The sequence below is a fragment of the Mustela nigripes genome, chromosome 1 (assembly GCF_022355385.1).
Source record: "Mustela nigripes isolate SB6536 chromosome 1, MUSNIG.SB6536, whole genome shotgun sequence".
Taxonomy (NCBI): Eukaryota; Metazoa; Chordata; class Mammalia; order Carnivora; family Mustelidae; genus Mustela; species Mustela nigripes.
The window spans coordinates 202,372,340-202,387,873 of NC_081557.1; the positions used below are offsets into that span (position 1 = coordinate 202,372,340).

Below are 15,534 nucleotides of genomic sequence, written 5' to 3' on the forward strand. Positions count from 1 at the left end.
TACCTTCCCCGGGCCGGGGTGCTGGCGGGCGGCGGGCAGTCAGTGGCGGAGCGCGCTCGGGCTGGCCCGGTCCATGTGGCGCCCCGGGAACTGCGGCGGCGGCTGAAGGGCACCGCGAGGAGGGCGCGTCACATGGAGGCGCACCCCGCCCCCCGCCCGCGTCCGAGCGTGACGACGAGGGCGGGGCCGCAGCGGCGAGGCGGGCGCCCGCGGGGGCCGGGGGCGGGGGCGACGGAGCCGCGCCCCCCTCTCCTCTCCCAAGCGCTGCCCCCTCGCCAGATGCGGTGGGGTCTCAGAGCCTAGCCTGCGACCCCCGCCCGCCCAGCGGCTTAGAATCCCCGATACGGCCCCCCCCCACCATCCGACCTCCTCGGTGTGGACCCGGCCGGAGGTCGCCCTCCTGCAGACAGGGTCCCGCACCCTCACGTCCCCGCCCGTGCGGGGCATCTCGCGAGCGCAGGTGGGACCCATACGTGCGCAACCCTCAAAAGCTCCTTCTCTTCCGGAGAGGCCTGGCGGTTGGGGGTCGCGGCTCCCCTCCCCACTCCACTCCGCCGGGGCGCGCGGAGGAAGGGGCTCCCGCCGCGTCAGCAGCAGTGAACCGGACCCGGACGAGTGCCCTTGAGAGCTACCCGCGACCCCGACCCTGACCCCGACCCCGCCGCTTTCCGGCCCCTCCGAATCCCAGGGCGGGAGAAGGGAGCCCCCAGACTCTGAAAACCCACCACCCCTGGCCGAGAGAGAACGGCAGACCTGCCCGGACCTATTTTTCAGTGTAATAGCGTCTGAGAAAGGGAGGACGCCACCCTGAGTTTCATCTCAGCGGGACGCAGGCGGGAGACCCCCGCCCCCTCGGGCTGCCAGCGCGGCTGCGGTGGGGGAGGAGACCCGCGCAGAGCGCGGCTGGCGCCGGCAGCGCAGAACCGGCGGCCCCTCGCAGGGCAGGGACGCGTGAAGGTCACTGCAGACAGGGCCGCTCCGCCCCGGCTATCCCCGCAGCCCCGCCCCCGCCGCGGCCGCCCCCTCCCCCGGGCCTCCGGGATTTCCCGGCGGTAGAAGCCGCACTGCGGGGACAGCCGGGTCGCCGCAAGGTCGGACGTTAAGCCTCCAGTCCCGCCGCCCCTCCCGGGAGTTGGGAGACCCCCTGCTCGCAGCCAGGGCAGGCGAGAATTGCGGCGGGTGCTGTGGAGAGGGGTGCGGCTCCGCCGCGTGCCGGGTCTCAAAAAGCAGCGGGGCTGAAATGTTGCTCTGGCTGCTGGCCCAGGGCTGACCTCCGGGTTGGTGGGCAGATAACGCTGGTGGCCACTGCATTAACTTGCCACCGACCCCCCCCCCCCACCCCCGACTGAGTCTCGAGGACTTGCTGGACCTGGGGTGGAAGGGGCGGCCCCTGGAGCTGCTTCTGGCCCTAACCCCAGGGAGACCACACCCCCTGGTCCTCTCTGCCCCTCCCCTCAGCACCCCGGGAAGCTCAGACTCAACTCTGGAAGAGTTTCAGGCCTAGCCTGTTGGGCACCCTGCTACCAGTTCCCACCCCTCGCTAACCATCTCCAGGCCCTACTGTGCCTGGCAGTGACCTGGTAGGGGCCCAAGGAGAGGGTATGGTGGAAGTCAGCCCTTCCTCACATGACCCTGGGAATGAAGGGTCAGACTCCACTCAGCGGCTGCTTTGGTTAGTGACCCTGGAGGAGGCCCACGTCCCAAAACATAGCCCTCAGGACATGCACAGCCTCTCCGGATCCCGAGGCCCTGGGTACATTCTCACCTTCTCCTGCCTACAGGTCCTGTCACTCAGATCTGGGCCAGGAGGTAAGGGAGGGTGGGGGTTGCTGCCCAAAGGGGGAGACTGGGGAGAGGACATAAGACTCAAGCCAGGGCTGCAGGACTAACTGCCCTGGCTGCCCGTCCAGAATGTGAGTTCCCGTTACATCTCATCTCTCCCCTGACCCTTCTTGAGAGGTGGCTTATAGCTCCAGGCCTTAAGCAGGTCTGGGGACAGGCATTCTGGGATCTGCTGTCCCCAGGTGCATGAGAGTCTCAAGGATGTGCCTTGAGCCCCCGCTCAGGATCTGCCCAGCCTGGCCTTTCCAGTGTCCTCAGAACCTGAATATGGATGCTAGAGGGAGAGAAGTCCCTTCTGCCCTCTGGAGCGTCTTCCCTCCACCCCTGCCACCAGATGAACCTGGAGGGTGAACCACAGCCGACCTCCTGTGACCCCAGAGGTGACCTCCGTGGAATCCATAGCAGGCCCCACAACCAGTGGCCCCTGGTACCCTCATGAGCCACCTGCAGGAGACTCCCGTTGACCTCAGTACAGCCAGGTTGAGCAGGGTCCTTCGTGTGCCGTGACAGGGCAGTGAGGCTCATAGGACAGAGGAGCACAGAGGTCTTCATCTCAGTGGGCGCTCCACAGCCCCACTGACTCCATGATCGGGGCCTAGCTGAGCTCCACACACAGCCCTGAGCCAGGGTCCCACAGATGCTGTCTGGCCCTGTCCCCGTCCTCCCTGTGGGGTCACCACCTGTCTGTCGTTCCCCCTCCTACACCTCCCATCACACGGTGATCCTCCTCATGTCTCACAGGTGCCCAGGCCCTGACCTGGGGATGCATGGCCCAATTAGGACTCAGGCCCCCCTGGAGGAAATAGTCCGGGATCAGAGGGACTGGTGCCCCACTCCAGGAGAGGGAGGCTGGGCAGCTTCGAGGCCCAAGAAGGGCCATCTCTGGGCAGGTGGTGAGGACATGAGGCGAACCGGCTGCAAATGCCGCCTCTTGCCTGGTCTGGTCCTGTGGTAGGATTTGTGGCCCTGTGAGGGCCCAGAAGAGGCCTTGCCTCGAGGCAGGAGCTTAGCAGGAAACTTCCAGATAGCCAAGGAAGACCCAGAGTGAGTTCAGAAGGCACCTGGATGTGGGTGCCATCCATGATGGGCTCAGGGCACAGAGGAGGTGAATAGTGGTGCCACTGGGGGCAGGGTGGATTTTGAGGAACCAGCAGGAGGGGAAGGGTATCCCACTACAAGGTGAGCATTTGGGACATGTGTTTTTGGCCACAGCCAATACCTGGCAGTGGGACCCTGGCCAGCTGGCCCCCCAGGTAAACAGCCCTGAGGCCAGCCCTCTGCAAGCTCAGGAAATGCATTGCCCTCCAGATGGGCCCTTCAAGGCCAGAACGCCTGATCCAAAGCAAGGTTGTGCCAAAGGCCACAGGATGCTGGGTTTGAACCCCCTGCCATTCAGAGTCCCCTTTGTAGCCCCCACTGAGTCACTCCAGATGGCAGAAGAGAGGAGCCAGGCACCCTGCCCCTAGCCCTCCCCAGGAGCCCCTCTGCTCCCTCCAGGGAGGCCTGCACCTGCCAGGCCCATCTGTCCCATGGAGGGCCGGCCATGGCTCCTGCACCCCAGGGCACCAGCCTGCTCAGGCTCAGAGAGGGCCCTGGAAGCGCCTTCAGGAATTGCTGGCGTTGTTCCATTTGGGGTTGGCGTCTGGCAGGGGGTTCGGGCCCTCAGGAACGGCTGGAAGGGATTTTGGCACACATGGGTGCCCAGAAACCTCATATGCAAGCTTAATGATGTAACCCACTGAACCCTTCAGTCCCCATGCTGCTGTCTTCCTGCCGGATTTCATTACTACTTAAAAGGTAATGACACAGGAAATGCAGAAGCAAAGTGAGACCATGGTTGTCTTTCATCAGAGCTAGGTTAGAACCATGGCTCTGAGAGCAGGGACCCTGTGTCCCTGCCTAGTCCCTTGACCCTTCGCTTGCCACCATAGGCAAGAGGCACCTAGCCTCTAGGACCAGGTAGCTGGCCATGGGGTCAGCACCTGGAGCTCGTCCCTTTGGGCTCCTGGGAATGAAGTTGGAGGTGCTGACCAGCCTGGGGCACCAGCTCATTCCTCAGATCCCTGTCCCCTCCTGTGCTGGGGCACATGTGCCTGGTCAGGGTCTTGGGATGAAATGCACTCTCTTCCCAACCACCTGGTTCTGCAGAGGCCCTGCCCCCATCCTCAACAGAAAAGGAGGCCCCTAGGTCCCACCAGGACCCCCGTGGACCCGCTTTCCTGAGGAGCTGGTTCAGGATCTGGGCTCGGAGCATAGTGATGACTCCAGCATCATCTGCCTCAGATTCCAGACCACCGGGCGCAGTCCACCTTCCCTCGCAGGGTCCCCTCCCCAGCTCCATGCCCATCTCGCCATCAGCCAGCGCCTTCGTCTCCCCAGGCTCCAGTCACAGCCATCACAGCCACCTTGCACACAGCTCCGGGAGGAGGCAGAAATGGTGGAGTCCCTGATTCATCCGCAGGATATCCTATCAGAACGGGGAGACAGGCCTTTCCAAGGGGCTCGGAGAAGAGGGCAGTGTGGGGCCCGAGGGAAAGTCAGCAGGGGTGGTAAGGGGCCACGGGCTGCTTGGCTGTAGCAGCCCCCCTGAGCTCCGACACAAAACCCCTAATGTGGGCTTGGAGACAGAATGTAGCCTCTCACTGGCAGCTGGGGGGCAGGGGACACCCACTGGCTCACTCAGGGAAGAAGGTGCAGGGCTTAGCTGGACCTTCCTGCCTCCTGGGCCTCAACCTTCTGGCTGGGAAGGTTGGGTGGGTTGCTCTGTGCCTGCGTGACTGCCCTTCAGCCTGTGGGGCGGCTCTTTCTCAGCAGGAGTCTGAGGTCTCTGTGGCCTTTCCTGTGCCCAGCAAGGGCGCCGAGCTGGAGAGAGGGGTCTGCAGCCTGCAGTCCACCTCTGTGGGAACACTCACATCACAGCCAGTCTTTCCTCCCTGTGTCTCTACCCTGCCGACACACCCCTGCTTCAAAGGCTCCTGCGTGATCTGGGGTTGGATGGGGAGCCCCTTGCAGTGGACAGTCAGGCCTGCACCCACCCAGGAAAGTGGGGCCCTCTCAGGGTCCCAGGCCTGCAGGACCCTCGGATTCACCCCCAAGGGGGCAATGGACCAGGACTGCCCCCCAGTGGCAGGGTTCAAGACACCCTATGGTTCCTCTGTCCACCCCTAGGGCCAGCCTGAGACAGGGGTTCCCTCCTGCTCTGCCCACCTTCACCCCCTTTGCGCTAACTGCTTTTCTTTCCCGGCACTGTTCTGGGGCACTTGCTGTGAGTTAGGCAGGCAGAGGCTGCTGCTGGCCCAGCTTCTCCAGGAAGAGCAGATGCCCGAGACACAGCAGTCGCAGGTAGAAGGACCATGCACGTTTCACCACACAGCCAAGTGACCAAAGACACTGTTGGCAGGGGGCGGGGGCGGGGGAGGTAGGAGGAATGGAGACTGGGAGGGGGTAACAGAGACCATGGGGATGGAGACCAGAGACTGGACTGGACGGGGGAGACAGAGCCTCAGGGGGGGTTGGGAACGGGGGGATACAGAAATGGGGGGAATGGACACCGGGGAGGTGGAGACAGGAGACTGGGGGCACAGGGGACGGGGGATGGGGATGGGGGAGGACATAAACCAGGGACCGGGGGGGGGGGGAAAGTGGGATCGGAAAGTGGGGTGGGGGATGGAGACCAGGGTCTTGAGACTTGGGGGGATGGGAACTGGAGGGGAACGGAGACCTGCGGGGATGGAGACAGGAGGCTTCATTAGCCCCTCTCGGGGACATTTGGGCTTCAGGTAGGATGACCCAGTAGAATGACCCAGTGTCCCCCAAACTGGAGGAACTGCATTCCATGCAGAACAAAAACAAATCCCGAGACCACCACGGAGGAGGGTCTACATCGTGCCCGTGGGGACAACACACCACCTGTCCAGCCCCAGGGATGGATGTAGAAGCTGTGACCCCACCCAGGGCTCTAGAGAGGGAGACCCCCCACCCAACCTCACCGCACTGGCCCTAAAGCGAGGGCTTCTGTGGGAATCCTAGAGGACCCAGTGCTCCCTCTCCAGAATGAGGAGGACTTCAGCCCTGGGGAGGGAGGCACTAGCAGGACTGCCTTCAGAAGAAGACAGGACAGGGGCGCCTGGGTGGCTCAGTGGGTTAAGCCGCTGCCTTCGGCTCAGGTCATGATCTCAGGGTCCTGGGATCGAGTCCCGCATCGGGCTCTCTGCTCAGCAGGGAGCCTGCTTCCCTCTCTCTCTCTCTCTACCTGCCTCTCCATCTACTTGTGATTCCTGTCAAATAAATAAATAAAACCTTTAAAAAAGAAGAAGAAGAAGAAGAAGACAGGACAATGAGCACGGAAGTCATCCCAAGCCACAGGAAGCAGGCAGAAACTTCCTCTAGAGACGAAACATCCCTCTCGGGGGACGTGCTCCAGGCCAGCACAGGGCATGGGGTGGATCGCTGGGACCCCGGGAAAAAGGCAACCAGGTCACACTGCAGACGGTACCTTGCCCTAGCCAACAGGCCGCGGGGAAGCCTTGGAGCCAGCCCTGCTGCTGGAAGGGGGGGCACTCAGACCTACCGCCCGGGACTTGAAGTCCTGGCCTCAGTCTGCCCAGGGCCTGAGTGTCTGGAACCACCTCCTCCCTGTTGCCGAGGCCTGGAAGGCCAGGAAGAAGATCCAATCCAGGCCCTGCCCCAGGTGGCTAGTGGAGGCAATCCTAAATCAGGGCCTGGGGCCAGAGAAGGTGACCTCCAGTGGCCCCTTAGTGGCCCTGGCTTTGCCGCTTCCTCTCTAAACTCTGCACACCACCAATTCATAGCCTCTCCCCAAGGTGAGACTAGAGGCCCCCAGCCCGCCCCACCCTCACCCACTTGTAACATGGCCACTGGTACATCACAGTCTTCCCCCCTCGAGCCAGAGTCTCCCCAAACAGCTCCTGCCACACATCTTTGACCCCTTCTCTCCAGCTCCTGGGAAGGGGTGAGCAGTGCCCAAAAGGTCAGAGGCTGGGTGGCAGCCATACCATCTGCCTGTCCTCAAAGACACCTGGACAGGGCTGGCCAGGAGCTGGGTGTGGTGGGGACACAGCCCCTGGCTCAGCTTCCAGCCAGGACAACTCACAGCAGAGCTCTGTCCTATAGGACAGGTGTCCCCTTTGCATGGACCCATCAGCCCCTGGCCAGCACTGGCCTCATGCCCCCCAGCAGCTTTGGTTCAAGTGGGGGACGAGAACTGGAAGGCCAGACTCCCACGCTGACCTCAGCCCTTGTGGGCAGCTGAGGGGCAGTCATCTGCTCTGCCAGTCCCCACCTCCACCCTGTGGCCTCAACATCCCAGAGGCCCCTTGCCAGCCCACACAGATTCCCCAGGGCAAACAGCACAGGGGCTGTGGCTGGAGGACTGTCCACTAGGGTGGACCCACCTGGACGTGGGTGTGAATGCTGCCTGGGTATGAGCGCTGGCTTTGGAATCAGGCAGAACCAGGGTTGAGGGTACAGCTCAGGGCCTGCAGACCCAGCCAAGGGACCAAGCTTGAAGAACCCCCTATGGGCAAGGGCACAGGTGCCCCAGGAGGCAGGCCTGTTGAGGCCAGAGGTGTGGAGCAGCCACCCTGGGGAAAAGAGGCCAAGAGCGGTGGGGCTGTGGGAGCAGCGGGCTGGCCACAGCTGGATGCGCCCATCCCCAAAACTACTCTCCCCACCAGACAGGGCTCAGGACAGCCCTCAGCCCCAGGGCACAGCTTGCTGAGAGCTGGGTGGAGGGCTTCCTGGTAAAAGTCCTTGGGACCATGGCGGGCAAGGATGGACAGTCCCTCTGCTTCTGAGACCCGTGTGTGGGCTGCACCTGAGCTGGAGAAGAGCTGGGCGTGGCCCATGCTCTCTGCTTTGATGGTGCCCCAAGGTCCTGCGTGTGCTAAGGCTGCAGCCGAGCCTGGGGGCTGGCCACCCGGGCCCTCCTGCTGGCCAAGGGTCACTGGCACCGGTGTGACGCATGCCTTCCCATCCTTCCCAGGCCTTCTTTGGCAGTGAATGCTCACTAGCCTGGCTCTGCCGGCCAGCTGCTTCTCTGGGAGGGCTCACATCACCCAGGCCAACCCCATCCCTGCAGGGCGTGACCAGGACCCAACGTCTTAAGCCTCAAGGAAGGGCCTCTGCCCTGCCCTTATGCCAGTGCCCAGCGAGCGGATGGCACATGGTCGCAGGTATGAGCCATTGTGTGCCCCGACAGGAAGCCCCTGTCCAAACTGGCAGGGTAAGAAGGCCTGTGGAGAGGCTGGCTGCTCCTCAGTGGGGACACAGAATTCCATGAGACGCAGAGCCGAACGGCCCAACTCCCCCAATTAAGAGGACAGATAAAGGTGTCAAGACAGTGGATATCGTCAGCCCTAATGACACGTGTACGACGTGGATCTGCCCCCAAATGTCCCCTCCCTGCATGGAGGTCCCTGCCCCAGGCGCCACCAGGGAGCTGGGTCTGGACAACTGGGCTTGATTCCTCCCGGAGATAGCCCTGCCTCTCAACCTCCAAGGAAACTGGGTCTGACCTGGGGACACCCCTGTTCCACCCTGTTTGCCATCAACAACTGGGTGAGGCCGCTATGCGCCGGCGGACGCTCTCAGTGCTTCTGTGCGGCTGGGTTGAGCTGAGCTATGGCCACACCTCTGGCCACCTCTGGGGGTCCCCATGTTAGCCCCTCCATCCCACCCTGTCTCAGCCAAACAGAATGAAGTCTCCCGCTGCTCCAGCTGTGGGGAGGGGTCTTCCTCCCGGAGGGACCCCACCCAGCAGGAGTGGGCAGGGCAGGTGCCAGGCAGTAGGATTCGCTTGGGACGAGACCCTGTCCAGGCCATCCTCACTGCCCAGGATAGGCTCCCAGCCTGAGTGAGAGGGCCACAGGGCTCAGTTGGATGCCAGCACCAGACCTGAGTATGCACGCCTTCTTTCTGTCCTTCTGGTGGCCAAGGTACACCCCTTCCGGCCAGCCTGCCCCACCAGCTGCCCTGTCACAGCTCAGCCAGCCACCGTCACCAAGACCAGGAGGCCCGGCCCAGGTTGTTCCTGGCAGGACCCATGGCACTTTTGGAGTCTGCCCACATCTGCTAGGGGTCCGAGCTAGCTTTAGGGATGGAACAGAGGGTCCCTCTTGGCCCTGAATTCTCAGTCCCACAGTCTGGGGTGGGGTGCATCTCCCAGGACCCTCTGCAAATCTGGGGACATAGGCCTGAGGTCCCAGTGGTCACCCTACAGGCTGCAGGGAATGGAGTGGAGTCCCAGAAGTCTCTGAGGGAGGCCCTAGAGTAGACTTGGCTTCATGGCACCTGGGCCAGGAAGGGCAGGCTTAGCAGGGACACCCCCGTCACTCCAGTGCCCTGTATGTCCTGATGGATCTGCCCTGGGGGGACCCAGACCAGGCCCTTGGTTTCAGGGGCCCCATGCAGAATGACCAGGCAGGAGGCCAGGGCAGCTGAGCCCCTGTGAAAGGCCCCAGACTCAGGCCATAGGCCCTGGCAGGAATGGGAATTCGGTCATTATTTTCTGATTATTTATTTCCCACAAATGGGCATCTGCCAGAAATGAGGCAGAAATAGAATTCAAGCCTGTTTTCTTTTCCTTTTTTAATTTTTAAAAAATATTTTATTTATTTGACAAGAGAGACCACAAGTAGACAGAGAGGCAGGCAGAGAGGGTGGGGGGAAGCGAGCTCCCCACTGAGCAGAGAGCCCAACGTGGGGTTCAATCCCAGGACCCTGAGATCATGACCCGAGCCAAAGGCAGAGGTTTAACCCACTGAGCCACCCAGGTGCCCCTTTTTCCTTTTCCTTTTTTTTTTTTTTTAAAGATTTTATTTATTTATTTGTCAAAGAGAGAGACACACACACACAGAGCGCACAAGCAGGCAGAGAGGCAGGCAGAGGCGGAGAGAAGCAGGCTCCCTGCCGAGCAAGGAGCCTGATGTGGGACTCGATCCTGGGACCCCGGGATCATGACCTGAGCTGAAGGCAGCGGCCTAACCCAGGCATCCCAAATCCTTTTTCCTTTTTAAACATTTTATTTTTTCAAAGTCATCTCTACCCCCAATGTGGGATTCAAACTCACAACCCTGAGATGAAAAGTCACACGCTGCACCAACTGAGCCGACCAGGCCCTCCTCAATGCTGTTTCTGCACTGGAGCCAAGAACACAGGCCACAGTGACCAAGCGTGTACCCAGCCTTGGAAGGGGCCCCTTTGGCAGGGAGACACAGACTTCTCAGACCCACCCTATAGGGGAACCAAAGACCATGCCCAAGGAGCCCCAGGAAACACACAGTAGGAGTTAGCAGGAACGAGGACAGGATGAGTCACTAGGCATGAAGACAAATCCACAAACACCGCGGCCAGGACCCCAGACACGGGGCCAAAAGGCTGCTGGGTGCAGGGTGACGCCTGCAGTCTCGGAGGAGGCAGGGAGAGGGGTGTGGGGGTGTACTGTGTGGGCTACACATCCAGCAGAGCGATGTCCCTCCATGGCACCAAGGACACCCTCTGCAGATCTGGGGTGGGTGTGGCGTCCTGGGTTTATAGATAGGGGTAGCCTGGGGAGGCAGCTCCTATGCTGGGCCCCTTCTCTGGGTCTATTTCCAGACCGGGAACCCTGTAGCCCCCGTCAGACTCGTCCCCCACCCCCACCCCAGGGCCCATGAGGGTCTAGTTGTCCTTATCACTACAGCCCCACGGTCAGGGGACAGGCCTGGGCACTGGAGCAGCCCCCACACTGGGTCCGTGGCCTGTAGGCTAAGAGCTCTGTGGACCAGGCAGGTGGAAACCTCTTGAATATCACTCTTAGACAGTAAGTTAGGGCTGCTGCCAAGGGCAGAACCTAAGGGGGTGTGGGGGCTGCTGCAGCCCCCCAAGAGGGCAGCATAGGCTGGGGAGGGGCTCCGGGAGGGCCTGGCCCCGGCACTAGATCCAGAGTGGCTTGGATGTGAAATCTCTACATCTATTTAGGCCGCTCGTTATTTGTTAAAAAAGCTAGACACTAAAAATAGCCTCGAGTGCATTACACACACAGGGAGCCTGCCCGCATCAGCCTGAGTCACTCAGCACACCCTGGGAACCCATCACCTCTGCACCCAAACGGCGCCGAGGCCCAGACGCACCTTGTCCCTGGCCCTCTGTCCAGATTGAGAGTTGTGGGGGTGCCAGGGGATGCAGAGGGGGCCAAGCCCAAGGGCCAGAAGGCAGGCAGGGTCCCAGCCCCCCATCTGGTCCTGCTGCCACAAGACCCACCATGGGACCGCAGGGCAAAAGGCCGGAGCCTCTCCCTCCTCTAAGCCCCGGGCCTCGCACGCCGCACAACCACAGGTCTGGTGAGTCTCAAGCCAATGTGGTCCCTGCTGGGGAAGGTGGGGTCTGGGCGTCCAGTCAGAGCATCCAACTCTAGGTGCAGCTTCTATAGGGTGGGGGCATCGGTACTGGGCTCACAGCAGCTGGACACAAGCCCTCCACTATTTACAGGTGGACACTCAGACCTCACTGACCCCTCATTTAAGTCCATACCAACGGCTGCATCCCACCCACGCAACAGGCCGAGGGATGGAGGCTGCCCCTCTCCAGTCCATGGAGTCTTCCTTCTCTCTGGCATCACACCGGACTCTGAAAAGAGGGACCAGACACATGCTCCCGGACGCCTGCAGCACCAGATGGACTGAGGGGCAGCTGTGGCCCAGGCAGCCCAAGGCAGGAGCAGGACGACCCCAGGAGCTCATAAAGCCACTTCTGACCAAAGAAAGCTCTGTGCTGACAGATGCTCCCCTAGGCCCGCACATGCAGCGACCACATGGAACCAGACACCTGGTGCTTCCTCAACAGGCTTCTCATAAAGGAAAGCTCTTGTTTTGAATTTCAGCAACTGAAAGGCCCATGTCTGCCCCACTCTGTGGAGGAGGGGCCCAGCGGAACGTGGACATGGGCCAGCATCATTCTGCTCTGGCCACGTGCAGTGACCGTGGGGCCTGTCCAGAGCTCACGGTGAGGGCCGGACCCCCAGACCCAGGCTGCCCGGAAGCCCCGAGGCCTGAATCCACTGCTCGCTGGCTGGGGTTCCTGTGCTCTCCGTGGTCGGGGCCAAGATCACCCCAGAGAAGGTCACACGGCACCAAAACAAACGTCATCAGAAAATAGTTTAATTCTGTACAGGTGGCGGCCAGGCTGACCACACATAGCGGGTGTCACGCACGGGCTTGTGGGGGGCGGGGGGAGAGCTGAGCGGCACACTCTACCGCAAGCAGAGGTGCCCTCGAGGCAATGGCCACGGGACAAAACGAAATGAATCACAAACCGTGACAGTTATGGGGGTAGCATAATCAACATTTCCTTTGGGACCAAAAAAGAAAAGGAAATTCAGAGGCTTTGGAATGCTTTTTCTTCTCATGCCGGGGAGCGGCGTCTGTTCTAGTCCACTGAGGACGGTGGGCACAGCAAGCTGGGGTGGCCACACCAGCCCATGCCGTGACAGCCACGGACAGGACCTTGGGAGGTTGAGCTCAGCAGCTTCTGGCTCTGTGAGCCACACGCACAGCCTCGACCACAATGGCCTCAGAAGAGGGGCCGGGAGCCCTGGCTCTCGAACTCGGCCCACGCATCATTCAGCTCCATGAAGATCATCTTAGCGTACTGCTCGTAGGGCTGCCCTGCCGCCTGGGGGCCAGACCAGTGAGGAGGAGGCCTTAGGCCTGCTGCCAGCACCCCGATCCTCCCACCCCCGATCCTGCCCCCACACCCCAGCCCAGTGCTCACCTTGTCTGGATGGACCACCAGCACGGCCCGGCGGTAATGTTTCTTCACCTGCCCTGGGCTCACCAGGTCAGCCATGCCCACAGGTGTCCAGCGGCTCTCACCGTCCCACAGCACGGTGTGCAGGGTGGACAGCAGTGCACGGATATTCCTCTCCTTACCCTCCGTCCACTCCAGGAGCTGCAGGGCACACAGGTGCTACAGAGAGATCGGGGCAACCACCCCCTCTGCCCCCCAAGCTGCTCCACACACCAGCCACCGCACAGAGCAAGGCTCCGACTGTGAGAAGCTCAGACTGGACATGGACCTGACTGCCCCCCCGGCATGGTTCACACCACTCCCTGGGCCCGGCCACACACCACACAGGACCAGACGGCCCTGCAGAGCTGCAAGGCAAAGCCATCCTGTGGAGGGGGCACCCCGACCCCTTGGCAGTGCCATATCTCAGACCAGCCCAGACAGCAGATGGCTCTCATCAACCCTGCACCGTCTGGGGTTCCATCTGGTCAGGTCTTCAGAGCAGCGAGGCCCTTAATCACCCCAAAACATGTCCAAAAACGCAGGTTAAATGTCAACGGAAGCTGCTGCTGTCTCTGCAAGCATGTTGACCACAACCCTTTCATGTCTGAGAGTCAGGAGCCTCCCTCAGTGGCTGCTGGCTGGCTCGGGGTGCAGGCCAATCCTGCCCGCAAGACCCCCATCCCTGCAGACCTGGGGTGGCCAGCCCCCGTCACCTTCAGCTTGAGCGGGTCGGTGTCCCGCGCCTGCTCCTGCCTCCGCATCTCAGCCATGGTCCTCGGCCCCTTCCTGTCAGCCTTGGAGGAGAAACCCTGGTCGGACAGCAGGTCCTCAAAGTCGCTCTCGGACACTCTTGGCTTCTGACCTATGGGCGAATGGAGGCTTGGCCAGCAGACAACGCTCCAGGGGTCCCACCCATGGGTACAGGCTGGGTGAGGCCCACCCGGAGGATGGGGTGCTGTAGGGACACCTCAGAGGAAAGGCTGTTCAGAAACGGGCGGCCTATCTCTGTGCGGTACACACCACAGCCCACAGCCTGCAAGACTGGAGATCAATGATGCTTTGGGATTGAAGGACAGCCACGCCCGTCACCTCCTGGGGTTAACGCAGGTGTGCCGTCCCCATGACAGACAGGGCTGCGGGCTCCTGGAGACCGTGGGTCTGGTGGCCATGGCCAGGCCCCAGCACCTTCTTCCAGGCCACAGGAGCCTCCGCCGAGGGAACAGACCTGGGCCCCATGAACACTCTCCCCTGGGTTGGGCCACGAGGTGGAGAACAGGGCAAAACACTAACTACTTCCTAGGAACCATGAAGAATTCACCCACAGGATATGAGGACTTACCGAAGCTGGGGGCACGGACCCCCCTCTCCTCTCGGCTGCCGATCACACTCAGGTTGGCGGCATAGTTAGGCCTCGGCTGTGCACTAGTTTTTAGGGGTGGCTTGGCCTGGGGGGGCCGTGGGGTGCCCTGGGCTGGGGGCCGACTTGTCTGCTGCCAGGAGCTGCTGCCCGTGGGAGGGGGGACCGTTTTGGGCCCGAAACCCCCAGGGGCAAATCCAGCAGGTGCACCTGGGGAGACAGGTCACAACAGGGTGAGTGTCCAAACTCATGATGGCTGCCGCGTCCTGGAGAAGTTGCTAGGGACAGGGGCACTGCCATCTCCAGGACTTCATGTCCACAGGGGCTGGGGACAGCGGGGACACTCGGAGACAAGCGCTGGGCCTGCCTCCCCACTCGCCCTCAGAAGGCACGGCTGCTTCTTGGAACAGACGCCCAGCAAGCTACACAACCAGCACCAGGCCCCCAGGTCCTGGCTCCATGGCCGACCTGTGGCAGCAGACACAGCCACACCAGCATGCATGCGTGCGCAGCGACCACATGCAGAGACGTGTGTAAGCGAGGTCAGACACTCCTCTGTGCCCCTCCCCGGGGCCATCATTCTGAGACTGCTCCAGAGTCGGGATCAGAACACAGGCTTTGCAGCTGGTGCTTCTCACACAGGACCTGCTCCTTCTCACCGTAAGCAGCTTTTTAGGGCAGAGATGCAACATGGTGTGTTCACTCCCTGACCCCCGGGAGGGCTTCATGGCTGCTCCCGTTTTGGGCATTGTGAAGCCACTATCAACACGGTGTGCAAAATTTTGCTGTGTCTCTGGGATAAATGGTCGTTGCACTTTTGTGGGAAACCAATGAGCCATCTCAGACCCCCACCAGCACCTGGGGCCACACTGCTTCCACTGTGGCCACATCTGGGGCGGCCCCAGTCAGGTGGCCCCGTGGTGGGCACCCAGCACCCCCTCCCACATTCTAAGCTGACGGCTCTGGTTGTTGTGGTGCTCACGTATCCGAGGCGTCTGTCAGAGAGCAGACGCTTGGCTCAAAAATGTGTTTTCTGCATCCACAGCTTGTCCTCCCCACCCCTTAGTCAGCACACTCCAGGATAATGACATGCCCCGCGTCATTCCCTCCGCTGTGGTTTGTGGTGACAAGCAAACCATGCCTGGGTTCCAGAGACGACCTCCTCCATGCTCTCCTCCTCCAGGAGCTGAGGTGTTTCCCGTTCACGTTTCAATCCAGGACTCATGCCGAGCCGCCTGCTGTGAGGCGTGAGGGTTAGCGTGATGTCACTTGGGTGTCGCAGTGGCTTTTCCCCTCCGTCAAAAATCCACTGGCCTTGCATGTGTGGGTCCACTCATGGGTCCCGGGTCCATTCAGCTCTGATACCAGGCGGTGCTGGGTTCAGCAGCTACAGCGTAAGCCTGAAGCTGGGCATGGGGTGGGTGACACTCCCATACTCCTTTCCGTTACAGAAATACTCTAGCCACTCGTGGTCCTGACATCCCAAGTAAATGTCCCTATGAGCTGGTCTGCGTCCTCGGCTGCCCGCATCAGCTCCGCACCCGCAG

General features: G+C 61.5%; 2 protein-coding genes across 6 annotated transcripts in view; both read right to left on the reverse strand.

The window, feature by feature from the left end:
- Nucleotides 1–136, reverse strand: part of CPLX1 (complexin 1) — a 34,520-nt gene extending 34,384 nt beyond the window's left edge. Inside the window, exon 1 of the mRNA XM_059378897.1 lies at nt 4–136. The gene's annotated coding sequence lies outside the window, so the exon portion shown is untranslated. The remainder of the gene's footprint in view (nt 1–3) is intronic.
- An 11,847-nt stretch (nt 137–11,983) lies between these two features.
- Nucleotides 11,984–15,534, reverse strand: part of GAK (cyclin G associated kinase) — a 55,921-nt gene continuing 52,370 nt past the window's right edge. For all 5 annotated transcript variants that reach the window (XM_059378914.1, XM_059378907.1, XM_059378924.1 and 2 more), the window contains 4 exons: nt 13,970–14,197; nt 13,344–13,492; nt 12,613–12,789; nt 11,984–12,513 (listed from right to left, as the gene is read on the reverse strand). In XM_059378914.1, the coding sequence (XP_059234897.1) occupies nt 12,412–12,513; nt 12,613–12,789; nt 13,344–13,492; nt 13,970–14,197 (656 nt within the window). In that variant the 3' untranslated portion in view covers nt 11,984–12,411. The remainder of the gene's footprint in view (nt 12,514–12,612; nt 12,790–13,343; nt 13,493–13,969; nt 14,198–15,534) is intronic.